The sequence below is a fragment of the Manis javanica genome, chromosome 8 (genome assembly GCF_040802235.1).
Source record: "Manis javanica isolate MJ-LG chromosome 8, MJ_LKY, whole genome shotgun sequence".
Taxonomy (NCBI): domain Eukaryota; kingdom Metazoa; phylum Chordata; class Mammalia; order Pholidota; family Manidae; genus Manis; species Manis javanica.
This window is the reverse complement of record NC_133163.1, coordinates 36,526,982-36,551,609: the sequence shown is the minus strand read 5'-3', so window position 1 is coordinate 36,551,609 and position 24,628 is coordinate 36,526,982. Positions and strand designations below refer to the sequence as shown.

General features: G+C 37.3%; 1 protein-coding gene across 10 annotated transcripts in view; it reads left to right on the top strand.

The window, feature by feature from the left end:
* SYNE2 (spectrin repeat containing nuclear envelope protein 2) overlaps positions 1-24,628 on the top strand; it is a 313,786-nt gene that overhangs the window by 164,059 nt on the left and 125,099 nt on the right. For all 10 annotated transcript variants that reach the window (XM_073242275.1, XM_073242277.1, XM_073242279.1 and 7 more), the window contains 9 exons: positions 5,558-5,713; positions 6,597-6,862; positions 7,872-9,969; positions 11,573-11,895; positions 13,791-13,935; positions 14,779-14,997; positions 18,935-19,200; positions 20,343-20,511; positions 23,208-23,363. In XM_073242275.1, coding sequence (XP_073098376.1) covers positions 5,558-5,713; positions 6,597-6,862; positions 7,872-9,969; positions 11,573-11,895; positions 13,791-13,935; positions 14,779-14,997; positions 18,935-19,200; positions 20,343-20,511; positions 23,208-23,363 — 3,798 coding nt within the window. The remainder of the gene's footprint in view (positions 1-5,557; positions 5,714-6,596; positions 6,863-7,871; positions 9,970-11,572; positions 11,896-13,790; positions 13,936-14,778; positions 14,998-18,934; positions 19,201-20,342; positions 20,512-23,207; positions 23,364-24,628) is intronic.

Here is a 24,628-nt window from a genome sequence, read left to right as displayed (position 1 = left end):
GTGATTTTTCCATTCTCATTTCTGATTATGTTGATTTGTGTTGACTCTCTTTTTCTCTTAATAAGTTGGGCTAGAGGCTTATCTATTTTGTTTATTTTCTCAAAGAACCAGCTCTTGGTTATGTTGATTTTTGCTATTGTTTTATTCTTCTCAATTTTGTTTATTTCTTCTCTGATCTTTATTATGTCCCTCCTTCTGCTGACTTTAGGCCTCCTTTGTTCTTCTTTTTCCAGTTTTAATAATTGTGATGTTAGACTATTCATTTGGGATTGTTCTTCCTTCTTCAAGTGTGCCTGGATTGCTATATACTTTCCTCTTAAGACTGCTTTCGCTGCATCCCACAGAAGTTGGGGTTTAGTGTTGTTGTTGTCATTTATTTCTATATATTCCTTGATCTCTATTTTGATTTGTTCATTGATCCATTGATTATTTAGTAGCATGTTGTTAAGCCTCCATGTGTTTGTGAGCCTTTTTGTTTTCTTTGTAGAATTTATTTCTACTTTCATACCTTTGTGGTCTGAAAAATTGGTTGGTAGAATTTCAATATTTTGGAATTTACTGAGGCTCTTTTTGTGAGCTAGTATGTGGTCTATTCTGGAGAATGTTCCATGTGCACTTGAGAAGAATGTATATCCTGTTGCTTTTGGATGTAGAGTTCTATAGATGTCTATTAGGTCCATCTGTTCTAGTGTGTTGTTCAGTGCCTGTGTGTCTTTACTTATTTTCTGCCCGGTGGATCTATCCTTTGGGGTGAGTGGTGTGTTGAAGTCTCCTACAATGAATGCATTGCAGTCTATTTCCCTCTTTAGTTCTGTTAGTATTTGCTTCACATATGCTGGTGCTCCTGTATTGGGTGCATATATATTTAGAATGGTTATATTCTCTTGTTGGACTGAGCCCTTTATCATTATGTAGTGGCCTTCTTTATCTCTTGTTACTTTCTTTGTTTTGAAGTCTATTTTGTCTGATATTAGTACTGCGACCCCTGCTTTCTTCTCACTGTTGTTTGCCTGAAATATGTTTTTCCATCCCTTGACTTTTAGTCTATGCTTATCTTTGGGTTTAAGGTGAGTTTCTTGTAAGCAGCATATAGATGGGTCTTGCTTTTTTATCCATTCTATTACTCTGTGTCTTTTGATTGGTGCATTAAGTCCATTTACATTTAGGGTGACTATTGAGAGATATGTACTTATTGCCATTTCAGGCTTTAGATTCGTGGTTACCAAAGGTTCAAGGTTAGCTTCTTTAGTATCTTACTGCCTAACTTAGCTCGCTTATTGAGCTGTATATACACTGTCTGGAGATTCTTTTCTTCTCTCCCTTCTTATTCCTCCTCCTCCATTCTTCATATGTTGTGTGTTTTGTTCTGTGCTCTTTTTAGGGGTGCTCCCATCTAGAGCAGTCCCCGTAGGATGCCCTGTAGCGGTGGTTTGTGGGAAGCAAATTCCCTCAGCTTTTGCTTGTCTGGGAATTGTTTAATCCCACCATCATATTTAAATGATAGTCGTGCTGGATACAGTATCCTTGGTTCAAGGCCCTTCTGTTTCATTGCATTAAGTATATCATGCCATTCTCTTCTGGCCTGTAGGGTTTCTGTTGAGAAGTCTGATGTTAGCCTGATTGGTTTTCCTTTATAGGTGACCTTTTTCTCTCTAGCTGCCTTTAAAACTCTTTCCTTGTCCTTGATCCTTGCCATTTTAATTACTATGTGTCTTGGTGTTGTCCTCCTTGGATCCTTTCTGTTGGGGGTTCTGTGTAATTCCATGGTCTGTTCGATTATTTCCTCCCCCAGTTTGGGGAAGTTTTCAGCAATTATTTCTTCAAAGACACTTTCTATCCCTTTTCCTCTTTCTTCCTCTTCTGGTATCCCTATAATACGAATGTTATTCCTTTTGTATTGGTCACATATTTCTCTTAGTGTTGTTTCATTCCTGGAGATCCTTTTATCTCTCTCTATGTCAGCTTCTATACGTTCCTGTTCTCTGGCTTCTATTCCTTCAATGGCCTCTTGCATCTTATCCATTCTGCTTATAAATCCTTCCAGGGATTGTTTCACTTCTGTGATCTCTTTCCTGACATCTGTGATCTCCTTCCGGACTTCATCCCACTGCTCTTGCATTTTTCTCTGCATCTCATCCCACTGCTCTTGCATTTTTCTCTGCATCTCATCCCATTGCTCTTGCATTTTGCTCTGCATCTCTGTCAGCATGTTCATGATTTTTATTTTGAATTCTTTTTCAGGAGGACTAGTTAGGTCTGTCTCCTTCTCAGCTGTTGTCTCTGTGATCTTTGTCTGCCTGTAGTTTTGCCTTTTCATGGTGATAGATATAGTTTGCAGAGCTGGTACAAGTGACCGCTGGAAGAGCTTCCCTTCTTGTTGGTTTGTAGCCTTTTCCTGGGAGAATAGCGACCTCTAGTTGCTTGTGCTGGGCAGCTGTGCGCAGGCAGGGCTTCTGCTTCCTGCCCAGTTGCTTTGGGGTTTATCTCCGCTGTTGCTGTGGGCTTGGCCTGGCTGGGGCTGTTCCTCCAAAATGGTGGAGCCCCGTTGGAGGGGGAGCGGCCAGGAGGCTATTTATCTCCGTAAGGGTCCTCTGTGCTCCCTGCTGCCCAGGGGGTTAGAGTGCCCAGAGATCCCCAGATTCCCTGCCTCTGGTCTAAGTGACCTGTCCTGCCCCTTTAAGACTTCCAAAAAGCACTCTCCAAACCAAAACAACAACAGCAACAATGAGAGAGGGAACAGAAAGAAAGAAAAAAAAAAAAAAAGGAAAAAACAAGCGATTTTTTTTTTTTTCTTTTTTTGGTCCTCAGGTGCTGGTCCCAGGCACCCGCTCACTGGTCCTGCTGCCCTGTCTCCCTAGCACCAGGGTCCCTGTCCTTTCAAGGCTTCCAAAAAGCACCCACCCACCGGTCCCGCAGGGAAGGAATGCTCGATATTCTTTGTCCTCAGGCAGTGGTCCCAGGCACCCGCTCACCAGTCCCGCCGCCCTGCCTCCCTAGCACCGGGGTCCCTGTCCCTTTTAGGCTTCCAAAAAGCACTCGCAGAAAAGAGAAAAAAAAGGACAAACGCGCGATTTCCTCTGTCCTCAAGTGCCGGTCTCAGGCACCCGCCCACCGGTCCCGCAGGGAAAAACGTGGGATATTCTTTGTTCTCAGGCGCCGGTCCCAGGCACCCGCTCACCAGTCCCGCCACCCTGCCTCCCTAGCACTGGGGTCCCTGTCCCTTTAAGGCTTCCAAAAAGCGCTCGCCAAAAAGAGAAAAAAAAAGGGAAAAACGCGCGATTTCCTCTGTCCTCAGGCACCGGTCTCAGGCACCCGCCCGCCGGTCCCGCAGGGAGAAATGCAGGATATTCTTTGTCCTCAGGCACCGGTCCCAGGCACCTGCTCACAGGTCCCGCCACCCTGCCTCCCTAGCAACGGGGGCCCGTCCCTTTAAGGCTTCCAAAAAGCGCTCGCCAAAAAAAAAACCGCTCCGGTTTCTTTCCACCCGCCGGGAGCCGGGGGGAGGGGCACTCGGGTCCCGCCGGGCCGGGGCTTGTATCTTACCCCCTTCGCAAGGCGCTGGGTTCTTGCAGGTGTGGATGTGGTCTGGATGTTGTCCTGTGTCCTGTGGTCTCTATTTTAGGAAGATTTTTCTTTGTTATATTTTCATAGCTCTATGTGTTTTTGGGAGGAGATTTCCACTGCTCTACTCACGCCGCCATCCTGGCTCCGCCCCCCTTCATTATATTTTTAATATAGAAATGGTGATCACTTATATTTGTGTCATGGGTAACAAGTGTCTGTCCTTTTAACTATGTTTGACATATAATTTAAAATAAAATATTTCGAATAAGCCTGCAAAATCAGATTAAAATACAGCCAAGGGTGATGAGCAAAGGATGACGAAAGAGTCCAGGAGCCAGTCAGGACCCTGCTCTGTGTTCTAACCTCTCTGGCGTGAACAAAGCAATGTTACCTTTTAAATTTGAAATGTTCGTTTGAGGGATTCTGTTGGATTTTCTGTCACAGTAGAAACATGGCTCTTGGAGTTGGTAAACAAATGGTATTTGGAGTGATTTCAGGTTTTTCAGAATGTTCTCTCTGACCACTACAGGCAGGTTACAAATGGCACATTATAAATGTGGCTAGTCCTCAAGTCACTGGCCCATCACATAAGAGAGACTGAGGCCTTGAATCCTTAATTGATGATTAATATAAATAACGTTTTCCTAGGGTCTGGTATCTAGGCCATCGGCTAAGGTGCTCTTTTTCTGCAGGTGGACTTGTGAGGTCCTGTACCTAACAGTGACCATCAGGTGGAAGGAAGGGAGGCAGGTGTCCACTTCACAGCACTATGGCTCATCTCAAGAAGTGTCCACAGGCCCAGGTCTCCTGTGGTGTGGCACTTCTCTCCTTCCCTCTCATAGACTTTCTGGATCTTTACCCCTCAGATGCTGCCATCGTGTAGATTTTAACCACAGTCTGCATGAATGAGTTGTTGGAAATGGAGGAAATATGCAAAATCACTCAGTCACTTACAACCTCTTTAAATAAGTGACTTGTAGTATGTGCCAACTAAGTACCTCAAAACCAGTAGCACTGGTCAGCTGAATTTTCTTACCTCTTAGTACTGGTGACACTCCAGACAGTCTCTGCTTTATTTAAGTGAACTTTTAATTTTAGAATCGTTGACAGAAAAGTTGCAGAGTACAGAAAGTTCCCATATATCTCTTACCCAGTGTCTCCTATTGTTAACATCTTACGTTACTTCTAGGCAATATTTTTAAGACACTTTTACCTTGTTTGGGGATGTGGATACATTTTATTCACAGATTTAAAGCCTCAAAGATAATACTGACAGGAAAGTATGGCAAAATTAAATGTATTTCATTTATAAAGTAACCTGAAAATAAAAGAACTACGACCTTGGCAAAATAATGGAGATCTTTTAAAATTATGAACACGGTGCTTGGTACATGTAAATGCTCAACGACTCTTTACTGAAGGAATTGATAAGTGCATGCAGATGCCATCTCTCTCCATTTACTGAGAACCGCAAGTTGTTACAGCTTTCAGAAGAGATCATGTAACCCCATATATAAACTGTTCTGCCTTACCCAGGTTGGAATTCTTACTATTAATTGGCAAATGGCATAATTAATTAATATCATGAAATCTTGTTTTTTTCTCCATCTCTCTAATTATTTTAAACTACCAGTAGGTAACACTGACTGCCTGTTATTTGCTCTGCCCTCTCTGCATCTTGGTGAACACTAAGTATAAGCTTTGGAACTTTTGTTTTTTTTCTTATCTGTTTACTTTCTTTATAGATTATGGTTTGCTCTATACTTGAGCAGTGCTAAATCCTATCTTGTGAAAAAGTTTCATTTTTCTTGGATTACCAATACCGGCATTAAATATTGTATGGGAAAAATCATCTTTGGTAGTGGCCAACTAGACTTTTTAGCAGTCTTTAATCTGACTAAATAGAAGAAATTGGAATGTTTTTATCAAGGTAAATAAGAATAATTTATTTGGAAGGTAGACTATTCAGCAATTAATCTTTTTATGTTTTCAGAATTCAGCTGTGGAAACGGTTTTGTCAAAACAACTTTCTCTTGATGTTCAAGAAAGCATGAAAAACACTGAAGATGAACAGAAAGTCAATGAGCTGCAAAATCAACCTTTAGAATTAGATATTATGTTAAGAGATGAACAATTAAAAGAGATAGAGGTATGGAAACAAGAAAAACACTGATAACATGATTGCATCATTTATCCAGTGCAATACAATATATTTTAATTACCAAAAACTTGCTTGCACAGAATGAAAAGTCTTATTTAACCTTTGCCTGATGATCAATTTGGTAACTATATAATTATGTACTAATCAGTAAGTTGTATAAATTTTTCCATTAGAAGAAGTAGAAGAGTTGAATGCGCATTAGTCTTTCTCTTCCACAAAGTTCCTAAAAACTTACTTATTCAGTACCAAATTTGGAGATTCTGATTTGTCATCATTCCCTTTCTTAGTCATATGTATTCTTCTGATTTTGACAAATTCCTTTTATTTTCCTAATTATCAGCATTATGGGGTACTCCTTCGTTTTTACAGCTGTGTTTACTTAGCTGTGTTTATATATTTATGTATTTGTCGCTATGTGAAGTAATCCAAAAGTCCAATACATGGCCATGTTTTTAAAAATGAACCTACAGTTTTAGCCAAGTTTATCTAACAGTAAACACATACCTAAAACAGGAAAGAGGGGTGATGTATGTGAATAATAAAAATAGAATAAATCTTCTTGAAGGCATTGCCTAACGTTTTAATGTGATAGGGTGATCTAATCGCTGTTCAATGCTAGACCACTTGTGAGTTTTAGTCTAGATTTTAACATGATTCTAGTGAAAAAAATCATTTACATGTCAGCACCTTAAGTTTCTCTGTGTACAAATGAAATAACATCTTCTTGGGATAGACTCTGTTATGGGAAGGAAAAAGAAAGAAAGAGAGAGAGAGAGAGGGAGAGGGAGGGAGGGAGGAAGAATGAATGGTGAATGAATGAATGAATGAATGAGAGAGAGTTTATCTACTGATTTCCTTGACTTGTTTTTAGGAATTACATACCCAGTTGGAAGCAAAGAAAGCAACCATTGACCCACTGAAATGCAGTGAAGACCTCAAGGAAACAGAGGCAAGTGCCTTGGTTCTCCACAGCACAAGGTATTCAGTGCACCACTTGGACAATCTGCTTCAGGCACTAACTACTTTGAAGAAAAATAAAGAAAGACAATACAGTCTGCTTAAAGATTTTCAGGAACATCTCGCTACAGCTGAATCCTCGTTGAAAGCCTTGTTGACAGAAAAGGAAAGTCTAAAAGTGTAAGTGTCAGAAGTTAGGACTTGCATTCTTTTTATTCAAGTACAGGCTCCACTACCTTGGACAGGCCCAGGGTTTTAAGAGTTTATACTATAAAAGGATATTATGATTTTAATACTACAATATGGAAATTAATTCTATTTGGAAGCTATTGAAAAAAACCATTGATTTCTTGCAAAAAAAAAAAACCAATGTCATTTATGCTCATTTTACAATTATGCTAATTTTACAAAATTTATTAGTTCCCACTATAAATATCTGCAAAGCAGGTTTAAGTTCCATGGAATTTATCACTCCTTTTTGTCTAGAGTTAATTCTAAACTATGGGGGTAGAGAGAAACATGTATACAATTGCTTAGTATCAGCAAAATTGGTTCAAATAGTTAGGACCATATTGAATATATATGCACTCTAACATTTCTTTTTACATATGTGAGCTCCTCTTGGCTTTGAAAATGATGGCACATGGTTGTAGATAAAGTCAATTGTAAATATTTTCTCATTATTAAAAGGGTATATTTTATGTACTTTTTCCTAAATGGGTTTTACTTTCAATGATATCTTTGGAGGAAATAATTTTATATTCAAAAGATTAGCCTGATGATTACACCTTCTTAGTTGACATCTTGATCGTTATTGTTGGAAAGACAATAACATAGGTGTTGGATGTTGTGATAATTTCTTTCAGTCCTAGACTTAACCTTTGTGCAAGTACCTCCTAGGTTACAGAGTATTTTTAAATCCATTGTTCCCTTCACTTTTCACTCCTTTGCTGTGCTTCTGCATTTTTATAATACTCATTTTATAGGTGAGCTTTCTACATAGTCATACACTAAATTGAAAGTCAGTGAATAAGATTCTGATTTTTATTTTAAGGACAGGCTGAACTTACAGATGACCCAATCTTTTCTTCTCTGAATTCAAAGCAGAATTAATTTCTTTTAATGACATCTAACCTCATTGGTGTATAATACATGGTATGTTTATTTAAGATTTTTCTTCTTTTTCTAGGGGACCACTGGGCAGTGCAACCTACTTAGATAAAATTAGAAAATTGCTAGTGTCAGTAGAAAAAGAGAAAGGTTCTTTAAGCAGGATGAAAATTGAATGGGAAAATTTATCAGACCATCTGACTGATATGGATAAGAAGCTGTTGGAAAGCCAGATCAAGCAACTTGAACATGGTTGGGAACAAGCGGAACAACTGGTTCAAAAGAAGTATTCTCAGCAAGTAGTGGAACATGATGAATTCACATTTCTCCTGAGTAAGATCCAAGACCTTGAAATTTCTTTGCAGCAGCACCAGTGTTTGCAGTCAAGGCCAAACTCTTCAGAACAGGAAGGGGGCCAAAGCGTGGTTGACCTGGCCACTGAACTCCAGGCTGTCAAGCATAGGTTTTCTGTTTTAAAGGGGCAGGCTGAACTTCAGATGAAGAGGATTTGGGGAGAAAAAGAGAAGAAGATTTTGGAAGATGCAGCAAATAATATGCAGAGGCGGTTGGAAGTATTGGAACCATTAAACATGGAGATGGAAAATCAAATCAAGCAGTGTGAAGTAAAGAACAAGATGAAAGAGACCATCTTGTGGGTCAAGAAGCTGCTCGGTGAACCCATTCCTACCATTTCTCTTCTCCCAGATGACATTCTTTCACAGATTAGAAAGTGCAAGGTGACACATGATGGCATCCTGGATAAGCAACAGGCTGTGGAGTCATTGGTTGAAGAGGTCAAAGAGAATATTCCTAACCTTACAGTATACGAGAGCAGTGATTTAAATAACCTTCTACAAGACTTACAGAATCAATACCAACTGCTAGTTTTAAAATCAACTCAAAGATCACAGCAATTAGAATTTAAATTGGAAGAAAGAAGCAAATTTGTTGCTGTAATAGGGAAGGTTCAGCTTTCCCTCCGAGGAAGTGAAGCCCTGGTGATCCCCAGGAGGAGAACACCTTCTGCAGGAGCTGAACTGGAGCGTCAGTGTGTCGCTCTGGCGACTTCTCAGAAGGAACTGCAGGAAATTGAGAGAATAATCTCAGCACACCTTCAGGAACAAACAAACATCTGTAAGGGTCTAAGTGTGTTTGAAAGATCGTTTCTGGATGATCAATTGAAAAATCTTAAGGCTAGAGCCAGCAGAACTCAACGATTCATTCAAAATAAGTGGAATGAAGTAGAACGCAAGATACATTTTTATAGCGAATTCCATGAGAAAACATCTGCGCTTCAGAAGGAGGTTGACCATATCCAGCACAGGGAACTGAAAGAACTCAATCAAGGACTAAATCAAGATGCTAAAGAGGAGTTCTGTAGTCTTCAAGATCGACTCACTGGTATTCAGTCTCGGATCCTACAAGTACTGAAACTCAAAGAAGTGTTTGACCAGCTAGGACTGAACTGGGATTGTTCCCAGCTTGATCAATTACAAACCCAAGTATTTGAAAAAGAGAAGGAACTTGAAGAAAAAATTAAGCAGTTGGACACATTCATGGCAGAACATAGCAAATACCAAGCATTACTGAGCAAACTGAGGGCTATGGATCTGCACATTAAGGAAAGGGCTGAAGGAGTATTAAAACCTTTCAGTGCCTCCCCAGACAGCATTCTGTTCAGTGCTCACATTTTGAATCAGAGAATCGAGAAAGCTATGTGCTTGAATCGTGAGATGCTAAAGAAGTTAAGTGAAAGTGAAGTATTTGATGGCTCGTTCAAAGAGGAAGAAATACTACAAATGAAACTGTATGCAGAAGAAAATGCTAAGTTACACACGATTCTCCAAAACATAGTACTAGAATCCCAGTCGAAAGAAATGGATGAAAAGAACTTTGACGACAAATTAGAAAATTCCTTACGTGTTTTAAATCAGATAAAATCTCAGTTACAGCAGCCTTTACTTATAAATTTGAAAATGGAACATATTGAAAATGAAAAGATTAACTGTGAAGTGTTTCAAGAACAAGTTCAGGCAGAAATGTATAGCATTAAAGCTGTGACAATTACTGAGAAGCAAAGAGCAGAAAACCCTTCTGAAGCTAGTGATGTGGAGAAAAAATTATGTGACATTGAAGATCTTCACATGCAGCTTAACACAAGCATTGATTTGCGCACAGTAAGTTCGTGCTTTAATTAAATTTCTTTGCTTTAATAACTATTATTAATGCATTTATTTCTATTTCATAATTTTTTGTTTTACTCTAGTTAATATCTGCACTTCAAGAGGATACAGGTTCTATAGGAATATTCTCTATAGAAGAGCCATTTTAAAAACTTGCAACGGGTTAGTTAATAATCCCAACTCATTCCACATCTAAATACAATGCCTTATAGTTTAGAAAAAGATAAGTTTGACACCTTTATTTCTGTATTCCTTGTAGCCTCTGTTGAGCTCAGAAGAAAGTTGTTTGTTTGTTTGTTTGTTTGTTTAGAAATAGGGCATGGTGGAAGAAATACGGTGTAGGGGCAAGAACATAAGATAATAACTCCACATTTATTTAGAACTTACAGTGTGTAGGCACTGTGCTCATAGCAACTCTGTGAGGTGGGTGCTATTAGCCCTGTTTTAAAATAGGGAAATGAAGTTTAGAAACATCAAGAGTTTTCTCTTGTAGCAGGAACAGAATCAAAATTGAAGTTGAGATCCATCTGAATTTAGAGCACAAGCCTTAACATCAAGGTCCACGGACCAGATCTGTCCACGGTGTCTGATTTTATAAATAGTATTTTATTGGAACACAGCCATGCCCACTCCTTTATGATTACCTGTGGCTGTTTGCCTGCTAAAGCAGTATGATCGAGTAGTTACAATATGATTGTCCAGATGGCCTGCAAATCCTAAAATCTTTAGTCTGACCTTTCATAGGAGAAGTTTGCTGACTTCTGTTGCAGAGTGATATCTTAGGCATCATTGGAATGCACTGTGCTCAATATAATCCTTTGACTGTATTTTCAGAATTGTTAAATTTATACAATAGGGAAATTAACTCCCTCCTTTAAGTCAAAGAGTTATTAGATAATGTATTTGAAATCTTTTGATAAGTATAAATACTATATAGAAATGTAAAGTCATATTGTGGCCCATAGTATGTTCTTTAAATTAGTACTTAACAAATGTTGAGTAAAATAAGTTAACTTCTCTACCTGATTTTAATACAATTTCCAGAAACAATGTGCATAAATTGCCAAAATAACATGATAGCACTGGAATGGAAGGAACCTTTAAAGTTATTTGTTTCAACCATTTGTTATTTCAATGAGAAGACTGAGGTCTAGAGACATTAAGTGATATACAAGTTAGTGGCTGAGCCATTAATTAAAAAGCACAAGAGGTCTGGGTTTTTAAAATTTGTTTTCTTGTTATTTTTTTCCCACAAATCTTGATTAAGGCATATACATTATATATATTCAATTGTTTAATTCATGATCTAATACAAGAGTTCTAGAGCAGGAACATATATCATTAGATGTGATTCATGCAATCTATGTTTGAATTTGGATTAGAGTTGTTAGCAAATCTGGAAACAGTTTTTCTTCACTCAAATAAAAAGTTATTCATTTAAAAATACTAGTTTAATATTGCCAAACTGAAGTATGAGATGTTAACTTTTGTAAGACCAAGAGGTGTGTTATGCACATAGCACCACAAAAAAATTCAAGAATGACAAAAATTCCTAAGGTTTGACAAGTGTCATCACAGCGTTTAATCTATTCAACAGAATGTCTTGACTAATGCTCGTGAAAACATGGCACGCTATAATGAGGCAGTCACCAGAGCAATGCAGGTCATCACTGCCCTGGAAGCCGTCATCGTATCCCACAGAGCCGACCTTGATAATCCAGAAGAATCACTAGAGAAGCCTCGCTGGCAGCAAGAGGAGTTAGAATCCACAGTAGCAGACATCCAAGACCTCACTGAGAAACTGGGGACTTTATCCAGCCCTGAAGCCCAACAACAGCTTCAGTGTACTTTACAGGAGTTACTTTCTAAGAACTCAGCCATGAGGGAGGCAGCCAGAGTCAAGGAAGCTGAAATCGAAAGGTGGGTACTTCTTTCTGAAGGTAGTGCTTTAAGAACAAAATGAAGATTATTTTTCTTTATAATTGACAAGTACACATTAGATACAAATAATTTGGAAAATAAGGAAAAGTAAAAAAAAAAATCACTGAAGAAAACCATAGGAAATATGTTACTGTTTTTATTTGATTTTCTTTATTTAATATTGAGTTTAATTATTTAATATAAACATGCAAGAGGATGTTTATAAAAGTCTGCATATGGTATGAAGAATAACAGCCTTGTAGCCAAAGGTTCAAAGACAAACATCATGACTTTTGAATACTCTTGCATGCTTCCCTCTCCTCTCAGAAGTAATAATCATTATCCTAAATTTTTGATTACCATTTTCTTACTTAAAAAAAAATTTTTACTATGTGTCTGTATTCCATTTGCATGTGACTTCAAACTCATCATTTTGATCCTGCAGTTCCTCATGTTCTTGTCTGTAATAAAATTCAGTCACCCAGCTATTGATAGACATTTGGGCTGTTACTAGTTTTTGCATTTACAAACAATGCTACTAGGAACATTTTTAAATGCAAGAGCTTCCCTTGGATGTATACATAGGATTGTGATTACTGGGTCAGAAGGTATGCACACTTAACATTTTTAATTCTAAATGATTTTACCGATTTCTGTTCAAACCAGCTACACATTAGTGTGCTTGTTGTCCTGTCCTTGCCAATACTTGATGTTGTGAGATTTAGTTTTTGCCAGTCTATTGGATGAGAAGTGATAGTTTTGTTGTGGTTTTAACTTGCATCTGTATTATTGCTAATGAATTTGAGCCTCTTTGAATATTTCTTGGTCATTAATATTTCTTCTTCTGAAAAATGCCTGTTCTAGCATTTACCCACTTCTGATTGGGTAGTCCATCTTTTTCTTACTGATTTGTAGGGATTTATTTTATGGTTTAGAGGCGTCCTTTGTTGTTATATGTGTTACAAATATCTATGCAAAGGGGCTCTTCTATTAAACACTCGTCCTGGGATGAACTCCAGGCCTTATCCTCTGTGCCCAGCATTCCAGAAGGTCAACAAAACCAGAACTTGACAAATGCCCTTTAAGTGAAAAACTGGTTTTCGGGCTTAGCTTGTTTCTGTTTTCCCACTTTTATGAAGTTTGGGACCTCTCAGTCTTCCTTAATTCCTTGCCAGTTTATTATTGTTTTAAGAATATATATATTTGATACTGAGTTTTGAAGTATTTTCAGTGGGGAATTTAGGCTTTATCTATTTTATTCATAGTGTTTTTAGGAATATATGCTATATAAAAATACGCTGCTTTTCCTTTATAAGATCATCTGTTTTCCTTATTTTAACAAAAACTTCATAAAAAATAATTGCTATGATGTATTTTATAAAATGGATTGTTATAATTTACTTAACCATATCTTTTGTTACACATAAAGTATGTTTCAATTTTTGCCATTTTGATGAATAATCCATTAAGTAAAAATATTTTTTTATACAAAAGGTTTCATTAGGTTTAGGGTAAATTCCTTATATTAGGATTTATTCCTTATGATAAATTGCATAAGCTGAATTAATGGGTCAAAAATTTGAGCATTTTTTAAGACTAAACAGGTTTTTTACAAGAATTGTACCATTTTGTCCCTCAGTAGCAATGTTCAAGAATGCAGTGTTCCAATTTAGATGTTTTGAGAACAGTCTTACCTGCCTGTTATAGTTTGCATTAAGTCTTATGCAGTCCTTTTGAGAAGGAGGTAGTCAATAAAATGTGTCGAAATACATTGAATAAGCAAAAGAGGATTACATTGTTTTTTATTGAATGTTCAGAATTCATTCTGGGAAGTTCAGAATTTATTGCACTAAATAAAGTTTAATATCACTTTTTTTCTAACTGTGCCTCACTAGGTGTCTCAAGGATTACAAATGCTATAGAGAAATTAAGGAGAGAATTTGTACTAACCTTAGTCAAGTGGAGACAGTCCTTGAAGAGTCTATGTCCACGTTGCCAGGGTCTTACAAAGAAACTTTAGAGCGCTTGGAACACAGCAAGGTAATAATTTGCAAATCTCCAATAAGACCTTATGCAAACATTGGCAAAAAAGAGGAGGCGGAGGCAGCTGGGAGTGTGGCTCTGTTATGATACACAGAAATCTTCAACTTGAGTTGTACACTCAAGAAAAATCTCTCAAACCAAAAGCCAAGGGACCCAGTGAAGCAATGGTTCTGAGAGATTCAGTCATTTGGATTCACAATACAGTACTCTTCCCAGTGGTATACTACCCTTACTGATCACTCTTTCTAAAGATTTACCTTTCATGTTAATATGTTGGATGTTGCTGGATCAATGACAGAGCACCTGCAACTATCGTATAAATGCTAGATTTTGGTTACTTCTTATACTTTTAGTAAGCAATTTTTTTTCTTTTTGCTTATTTTCATATGTAGACTCTGTGGTATTATGTTATTAGGATTTAGGTAAGAACATTTTAAATATCTTTGCTTAATGTCCACCCCAAAACAAACATAAAACCTAAATAATGCATTGGTGTTTGATAAGTTAAGTATTGTACCAATTAACTACCTAGTAAAATACGAGACTTATGTTAAGATAGCACTTCTAAGATATTTATATTTAAAAACACATTGTTACTTGGAAAAATTGGTTTATGGGTCAATTTTTTGTCCTCATAGTTCTAAATTCATGTGCAAAACAGTAATGCATAGATAATTCTCAAATTAGCTCATATTGGCTTCCAAAGGGACTACAAAATGGGTCATGTAATACTTATGGATGATTTAAAATCAGTAATTGTTCAATATTTAATAGTATATGTTTCAGAAGTATTAATAGATGTCATCTCTCTTCTATTCCTTTTCTATCCTGTCTATAAAGGCCATGGTATCAAATCTTACATCAACCAAAGAAGAGTTTGTGAAAGTACGACAGATCCTCAGACACCTGAGACCCCTGTGCACAGACCACGATGGTGTATGTTTGCTCAGAACCATGCTGGCTCTGTGGGAAAAATGGCTGAGTTTGCTGGAAGCTGCTAAAGAATGGGAGATGTGGTGTGAAGAACTGAAGCAGGAGTGGAAATTTGTCAGTGAAGAAGTAAGTGCTATGTTTCAACAGTAAAACCATAGTTTCCTAACAAATGTCATTTAAATTGTTTAGTACTTATATTATGTTTTTATGTAAAAGGAGTCCTCCACTGGTACCATTTGTTAACGTCACACATACATAGCATATCATGAGGTCAGGTCCTAGTAAAATAATAACCCAGGATAATATGAATTATTTCATAATAGTGTCATTTTTTTGGTATCAGATAATTCTTATGAATAATTGAGTATTCACTCATTTGAGCTTTAAAATCTTTATTGTGCAGATAATAGGATAACCCCTCTTAAAAATAACTTTCTACATCATACTAAATGTTAAAACTAGGTAATATTCATAACAACCAACTAATTTTGAAATTAACTGCAATTGTTAATTATGGAAGTCAACTGCAATTGTTAAGCACAACCCAAAAAATATGTATGATGTTCTTTCTGAATACTGTCTCAAAGGAAACCCCTATAAGATAGATTAGTCACAGATGTTATTTAACCATGTTTCAGGACTTAGACATCAAATGTATGTAGAAAGAAAATATAAAATAGTATAAAATTATCTTAAGGTAATCATTAGTCTTTCTTAAGGACCAGGTGAAAATGAGGACAAATCAGAACATGAAATGAAAACCCTCTGTCTTATTCATGTCAAAATTCCTGCTAACTTTATTTAAAAGATAAATAAATTAATCAACACTTGATTGGAGTAGGTCATGTGCTTTGGGATTTACATGTTTAGCACTATCCTATTTTCCTGCTTACAGCCTGATTTTCTTAGAAGTGAGTATCATTTTGGTGATGCTGGTGGAGTTTAATTAAATAGTCTCTTGAATGTTAAAACTCTAAGAAACTTTGTAAATTATACTTTTAGCAGGGCAGCTGGCTTCCAGTTCTTTCTCATCCGTATGACATGGTTTTTGGGGTCCTATTGCAGGAAACTGTGAGCTGTGCTAAGAAGACAGTTCTCGCAGGATGCCACTGAATCCTTGTATAGCCCTCAGTTAAATCCTTGTATAGCCCTCAAGATTTAAAGGTTGTTACCATTTTGGTGATGCGGAAACTGAGGCACTGAGCGACCTCCCAGCCAGTGATTGAGCTGGGGCTGTGGGTGGGGGCCACATCTGTTCTGCTCACTGCTGCAACTTGAGAATCTGGTTAGGGCCTTGCACTTATCCGGCCCTCAGTAATATTTCTTGAGGGACAGCTGTTATTCAAACCCAAGTCTAAGCTAATCCTAAGCTTTCGTTCAATTTTTTTTATTACATTGTCTCCCTAAGGCTATATACCATTTGCAATTTTATGTTATCCATTCAGATCCTATTCATTTTGAATTTTGTAATTATTCATATAAGCATTTCGCAAAATATCTGCTAACAAAATGTGGTTTTTGAAGAGTAGCAGAAAATATGTCCTCACGTAATAATGACAGCAGCTTACTGGGTGCTTGCCAAGTGTGTGTCAGGCAGTTCTAAGCACTCTACATGCATTAGCATTTCTCCTTGCAGGAATCCTAAAAGTTAGTAGATATTTTTGTTATCCTCATTTCATAGATGAGGAAAGTGAGACCCAGCGAGGTTGAGAGTAACCAAATTCACAAGTGAGTGGAAGGAGAGTATTCAACCTTACACCCTGGTGTTTAAACACTAACCTGTTAACTTATACATGCCAAACTGATAAAAGATTTTAAAGTAGCTTTTATTCATTCAATAAGAAGTATATCATCTAAAGATCTGAACATGCAAGATTCTGTTAGCATGATTGGTGCCTTTATATGTGACAAAATGAATTACTTTAAAAAAATGGCTATAGTAATATAATAATCTAGTAGCTTTATGGGATAAAGGTTTTAGATAAGTAGATTTTCAAAAGTTTAAATGCTCTATTTAAATTTACAAAAAAAAATTAATTTGAATTTTGATGCACCTTTATTTCCCTCCTAAAATCTTACCTCCTTGTTTTCTTAAATAGAATCTTCTTGATTTAATTATTCATTTCTGGTTATTCAAAATCATCATTGTGTTTCAGTGATCATAATGTGCTAGAATAAAGTCATGTTTTCGAAGATAATTGGAGGTGGTGTAAGGCTGGCTTCTTTTCCTCGTACAAGTCATTTCTATATTAGTTCCTTGTTCTTCTGGTTTTCAGGCTCCTTCACTATGTTTATTTATGGTGCAACTATGCTTCCTTTTCCCTTTCTAGATTCCACTTTATAATTGACTGTCAACCTAAAAGTTTTTAACCAATTTTATTAGAATTCTGTGTCTAAGGAAAAACATCCAGGGGCTGCAGAGCCTCTTCTAGGTAAAAGAGTGATTTCATAATCTTTGTGGTAAGTATTTTCATGACTAGGGGGCTGTCTTCACCCTTTTTAGTGTAAAGTTTGTTGAGGTTTGAGAAGCACATACAGTCACTTGACCGCCAACAAAATCAAAATTTAGAGCATTCTCATCACCTTAGAAAGTTCTCTGGTGCCCCTTTGCAGACAGTGCCTTCCGTAATCTCCATCCCCTGGCGACCAGTAATCTGTTTTGCCACTTCCGGAATGTCCTATAAATGGACTTGAATGCTTGAGGTCCCTTGAGTTTGGCTTCTTTTCACTAAGTACTATGTATGTGAGATTTATTCATGTTGTTGCATATATCAACAGTTCATTTTTTAAAAATTCCTGAGTAATATTCTATTGGGTCCATGTACAGTGGTTTGTCTATCCATTCACAAGTTAAAGTACTGCCTAGCTTTTGAGTAAAATTGTCCTAATAAAAATTATTCTCCTCCTTTGTATTCCCCTGCTTAATCACTTACCAACTTAAACTAGGCAGCACAGCCTGAGACAGGGGCTGGCAGCTGGATTATTTTGGAAAGTGGCCCCAGGGAACAGAAGTGGGGGACAATGAGAACTGAAGTGGAGAAGGTCAGAGCCTGTAGTTGCTTTGCTCTTCTTGGGTCCCGGGCACTTTCTTGCCCCTACGTGATTATCACCGGGCATGGAAGCACGAAGAGTTGCTCTATTAGTCCTGGATTAGACATAGTTTTTTAAAACCCTGACATATATTGGAAACCCTATATGTACAACGACCTCAGTCAATGTAGAATTCCTTTCTTGTTAGCTCTCTGGCAAGATCATCACTCGTGTGATGATCTGTCATGTCAAGATTGCAGAGATGACTAACTCAGTTTGAACACAGAGCAGGAGAGTTTAAAAATGTGAAGGGAGAATGTGATACATGTGTGGTGCAGCTGAGGTGAGGGCCAGAGGATTTGAGGAGGCACTTAAGAGGGATCTGATTTTCTATGTCTTCATTCTGAGTTCTGGGTTAATAAAACTCCAGTTGTGAGATACACAATTTATTAGATTGTATATTTCTGGGTTATGCACATAACAGTAGTTAACAAATACATAATTAACTCAGTAATTCAGGCTGCTTTCCCTTTGGTGTAGGTGTAAAGGGAATGAGGACATAGTCGCTTACTTTTTTGAGCATTATAGGGATTGGATGTGAAAGAAGAGAGACCTGTTGAAAAATTATCCAGTAGTCTCCCAACCTCTTATACTAAGTGGATGCAGCTTGGTGGAACTCATTCTAGCTAACTTATTGGGTATCTCAGGAGAAATAGTTGCTCTATGCAGCCAAAATCTGAAGAAGAAAGAATTTATTTATGAAAATATTCAACAGTGTCCTTTTGCTCATAACAGAATACTTGATTTTAATCACACACCTACATGATCAATAGCTGGGAATTATGAGATTATGATAGTGGAGAATAATATTCCCATCTATAGGAAGACAAATATTATGTTAAAATAGAATATGGTATTAGAAACCTTCTGAAGAGCCAGTATACAAAAATTATGGTTGCCAAAGTGTGCTTCAGATCCTGAAATGGTGAGTATATTTACTTATTTCAGCTCTCTTTTTTGTTTATTGAATTAGATTGAACGAGAAGTGATAATTTTAGATAATCTTCAAGAAGATCTCCCTGAAATTTCTAAAATAAAAGAGGCAGCCAGCACAGAGGAACTCTCTGAGTTGCTAGACTCTTTATGCCAATATGAAGAGAATGTGGAGCAGCAGCAGCTGTTACTGACCCTACTTCTTCAACGCATAAAAAGTATCCAAAACACTTCTGAAAGCTCAAGGGCTATAGAAACTGTTCCAGCATTTCAAGAGATTATGTCTATGCAAGATCAATGCAACAAGTAAGATTTACAAGCAGCTGTTAAGGAAACATGCTTGAGAACTCAGGCTTTAAACTTAGAAAAAATACTGAATTTCAAGAATATGAAAATATTGTAGAATAATGACATGATTTGACAGAATTGAGTTATCTCAGATGGGTATAAAAATAGATGGAAAATATTAATGATAATTAAAATAAGCACATGTTCTCCATCCTGGTATTATTGAGGGTGAATATTATTCAAGTTTTTCTTAATGTTTGCTGTTTTTCTAATTTAGTAATACATATTCGTTATAGGAAGTTTAGAGAATGTGGAAAATTATAAAAATTAATATAAAACGTTCCTTTAATTTTACTAATCAGCAATAGTTACTGCCAGTAACATTTTTTCTCTTTTTTACCATGATCATATTTTCAAACTTTTGATCATAGTACTGTACTGTTTTGTATTCTGCTGAATCATTTATCAGCATATCCTGTTTGTTTTCCTCTGCCATCAAATGTTCTTTAAAACATAACTGCATACTATTTCATAATGTGAACCTGCTGTAATTTGTTTAACCATGCCTGTAGTATGGAACTTTTATATGTATTTTTTTTTTAATTTTATAAAAATACCATAGTGAATGTTCTTATGCTTTAATCTCTATCTCCATCTATGATTAAGTCATTGAGAAAGAAGCCAAGAAGTAGAATTACTGGGTCAAAGACTATAATATATTAGTGACTAGAAATACTTATCAGATAGTTCTCGGGACAGATTTTACCCACTTAAACTCCTCTCCTAATATGGTGACTCCATCATAGCAAATGGGGTCAGCTGAGATAAAAAGGCTAGTCCATCCATGTCTCCATTTATACCTCTATGTTATGTTCAGTCGAACTCAAGGATTACATGGAGCAAAGGAGGACAGAAATGGCAATTGGAAAGTAAGTTGTGAAAAAAAAGTATATTTAAAGATTAAAGTTTTGGAGAAGATTTTGATTGAGAGAATTTGATATATGTTTGTATACATAGTATATAAATCATTGCAAACTTGTCATTTTCTCTCAGCGAAAAAAGTCTTTGGTAAGCCATGCAGACATTGTGCTAATTGTTGAAATAAAACTGTTTCACAGAAGAGCACAATAGAACAATTTTATTTTGGTGATGTATTTTAGGCTTTTTCTGAAAGCTCAAAAAAACAAGGAACTGATACAAAATGAAATCCAAGAAAGACATTCCTTCACAAAAGAAATAATTACTTTGAAGAATTTATTTCAACAGACTACAACTTCTTTCCAAAATATGGAATTACAGGACCACCCAGAAAAGGCAGGACAGTTTGAGGTAAGTGAGTAGTAAATTAGTGAATGTGGCTGACATAGGTCTGAAATCTTGAATTCAAAGTCCTTGGGACAGAGGTAGCTCAATGACTAGAGTGAAGGGAGTAGGCCAGGAGAGAGAAAACGTGCAAAGGCCCTGTGGCATAATTTGGGCAGAGCTACCCAAGACCAGGAGTCCAGAGAAAAGAACTGAGACATGGCTGGGAAACAGGCCAGTCTGGACCAAGCAGCCCTTTCTGTCGCGACCCTTCAGGGACTGGAGCAACACGCCCAAGGTCTTGATTCTTCTCTAGGCTTTATTGTCTAATCTCTCATGGTTACAGCAGTTGTCGGGTAGCTTGTCTCCCTCCCGGCGGGCTCCCTTATATTCAGTCACCCAACCAATCCGGAACAGTATCATGCGTGACCTTTAAGCGGATAGGTGTCACGCGCCACTCTAAGCGGGCAGCACGAGCTGTGCACGGGTACGGAAGTCTGCTGGGCCAATCCCCAACAGGGAAGAGGGGAAAGGGTGGTGAGCAGGAAGCAGGCGCCATCTTTAGGGCATTGTCCAGCTAGAGTGGGGCTCAGCCTCGGCCGTAGGCCGGTCCCCCACACTTTCAACCACTTTTCAAGCATGTTTGGTGAACAGGGGTCTCAGACCATTCTTGGGTAAGACTGACTGACTTGAGTAGAATGAAATATCCTATCTCTGATTAGGGTGGAACTGTTTTTATTCACAACACTTCTGAAACCAAATGTGTGGGGATTTTCCCCCAGCCTATTCTCCAACTTTCTAGAAAGCAATCAAGTGTCCTGCAATTCAGTTCAATTCTAACACTGCCCAAGTTAGCACAGACCCCACAGCTTAAAGGCTCATTCCCACAAGACCATTCCCATTTCAGGTCCCAGTCGCAAGTCCCAGGACTCTCATAGTTCTGACAGTCTGTAAATCAAAGGTTTCCATAACCCCCTCTTCAGGTTCAGTAATTTGCTAGAGTGGCTCACAGATGTCAGGAAAGCACTTCACTTAACTACTCCTGGCTTATTATAAAGGTTACAACTCAAGCAGCCAAATGAAAGAGATGCATAGGGTAAGGTCTAGGGGAAGGAGCGCGGAGCCTCCATGACTTCTCTGGGTGTGCCACTCTCCGAGGACCTGGATGTGTTCACCAACTCCAAAGCTCTCCACACCCTGCCCTTTAGGAGTTTTCATGGAGGTGCCATTATGTAGGCATGATTAGTTAAATCATTGGCCATTGGTGATTAACCACACCTTCTGGCCCTCTCCTCTCCCTAGTGGTCAGGAAGTGGGGCTGAAAGTTCCAGCCCTTTAATCACGTGGTTGTTTCCTCTGGTAACCAGCCTCCATCCTGAAGCTATCTTGGGCCTGCTCCCCCACCCCCTCATTCATTAGCATAAACTCAGGGGTGGTTGGAAAAGGCTTGTTATGAATAACAAAAGATGCTCCTCTCACCTCTAGGAAATTCCATGGGTTTTAAAATCTGTGCCAGGAACCAGGGATAAAATTCAAATGTGTTTATTATATCACAATATCACATGCCCCTTTGTCATTTGGGACATCATTTTTTCAGACCAGTCTCTTCTCATTCCGGTATAATGGCAGTAGGAAAAAATGACACTTGGAAGTTCAAAAGTCACATGATTTTGTTAATCAAGCCATTTGGTTATCAATGCTGAAAAAGGAAACTTACTCTCCTTAACAGAAGCAGTCCTCACGGGGGAGCCAACTGTGGTATCTGAATGAAGACCTGCACTCCCACATTAGGTCTAGACAAAACAGGTTGACTCTGTCCGGCAAGCCCCACCTTTGACTGATGGCATTGTTCTTTAACTTTCCCTCTCTAGGTTTGTTCTGTTCTGAAAGTTAAGGAAAACAGTGATACATCATGGAGTCATTCAAAATTGAAATCATTCTTCAGTGTGGTGACTCAGTCCATTAACACTAATATGCATAATAGAATAATGCTACTGAACAGTTACTATAAAAACAAAACAAACCCAAAAAGCCACAGTGAAGTCAAGAAGTATTTTTCCACTTAATCTTTTGGAAACTTTCCCAAACAAATGAGTTTCTCCTTTATTATTAGTGCAGGAGAACATAGATCAGATTTTGTTTCTAGGCCACAACCAATAGACTATTTGTTCAAGTTTCTTTTATCTCCTAAAACCCACATTCTTTGCATGGAACTGGAACCCTCCCTTTTGAAAGAAGTTGAACTCTGCTGGGCTGTCTAATTACATGTAAGCAGACACTTCTGCTTCAAGGATAGGGCTTTTAGTGGCCTTGAATCATTGTGATGATAATGTAGAAAAGCAGAAATGGCAACAAGTTAATAACAACCAAAAAAAAACTTCTTTGAAACTTTTTGCTCCTTGCAGCTTTTTAGATCAAGACTGTAACTGAGATACAATTAAATTCTAGAGGTAGTTTGGAAGCAGGAGATGCTGTAATGTCTTTGTAGGTCAATGGTTTGACACTATGAAGAGATACCAAGTTTAATTCTTACAAATTAGAAAGCATCATCTGACCAAACCGACTGTCTCTCAGGCTTAATCAGCTTGTATCAATAGTGAGGTTTTGTCATGCAAAGTTTGCTCATTTAAATCAGAAGGATCTGCTGGAAAGCTGCTTTCATTTTTAGAGTTAAACTTATTCCTGTGTCCTGTGAGTGTTTGAAACTGTCTTTCTGTTTTTAGGAGCTGCAAAACATCCTTAAGAAAGGGAAGCTAACTTTTGAGGATATTATGGAAAAACTGCAGATCAAGTATTCGGAAATGTACACCATAGTCCCTGCAGAGATTGAATCCCAGGTGGAAGAATGCAGAAAAGCTTTAGAAGACGCTGATGAGAAGGTAATAATAATGTTTCTCCTAGTGTTATTATTTATGCAGTTGAATGAGCTATCACTGTTTGTATAGTTTCGTTAAGGGGTAATTTTGTGTATTGAATACTGAGATGAAATTGCTCTAAATAACATTGATAACAATTAGATTATCTGTTTAGTTTTAGTTGTCAAAATGCTCAGTTTTTCTGATCTTGCATTTAAAAATAGAGTTTATTATCTTCTACTAAGTGGCTATATTTTTCCAACTGGAGAATCACTTTAAAATTTCAGATATAAACAACATTTTGCTATGAGCACTTTGAAACTGCAGCCAAGGGCAGTAAGAATACAAATTTTACAACTCACTAGAAATAGGCACTTAACATAGAGTGTCTTTCTAATAATGATGGTAACACATTCTCACAAAGCATTCTTGAGCAGATCTTTCTACCTGAAAATCCAGGTTGGGAGAGTGGAAAATGTTTCGTAGTAGTGGACATGTAGTAATTTAACAAGAGAATTCTATTAAATTGTAAAAAGGCAGCCCAAATCCAACAGAACAAAATTCTATTTGGCACAGCATCCACGGAAGGATTTTTGTTTTGCTTTCTGAAGTCTAGAAAGAGTCCTCTGTACCTTAATACATAAAATAGGTATTAAATGCATACAAACTAATCAGATTTCAGCTGAAGTTAACTTCTATGACAGATTTCTTGGGAAAATCTAACACATATAGAAAACTTGTAAACTCCTAATATATATTTATAACAAATCTTGTTTTAACACATATGAAAAGCTGTTGTGAGATACTTTCTCAAGAATCATGTACTACTGATTTTAAAAGCATACTTTAAAAGTAAATGTTCTGAGAGAAAGTAAATTCATTTTCATAAATACTTAATGTGAAAATCCCTAACAAGATGAATTAATAATCAAAATGAGCCTTTTAAAGTTAGGGTTGAAAATTTCAACTGTAACTCATATAAAAACAGCAACTGATTTTTATGGTGTGATGTGTTTAAAGGGTCCTGGCAACAGACTCAGTACTATTCTGTATAATTCAGATGGCTGCTTGCTTTTCCTAAATCATGATCTCTCACAATGTACCTAAATGATTTGCACTTCTGCCAGGAGAAAAATTCATTTTTTGGTAATTTGTTACATAGCAATAAAAAGCTATTACAGCAATAAAAGACTGATACAGGATTAGGTTTTTTTGATTGTTTCTAAAAAACCTTGACTGTGGTATGATCTGTGGAATAAAACTATTTTATAAAAGTATTAACATCCTGA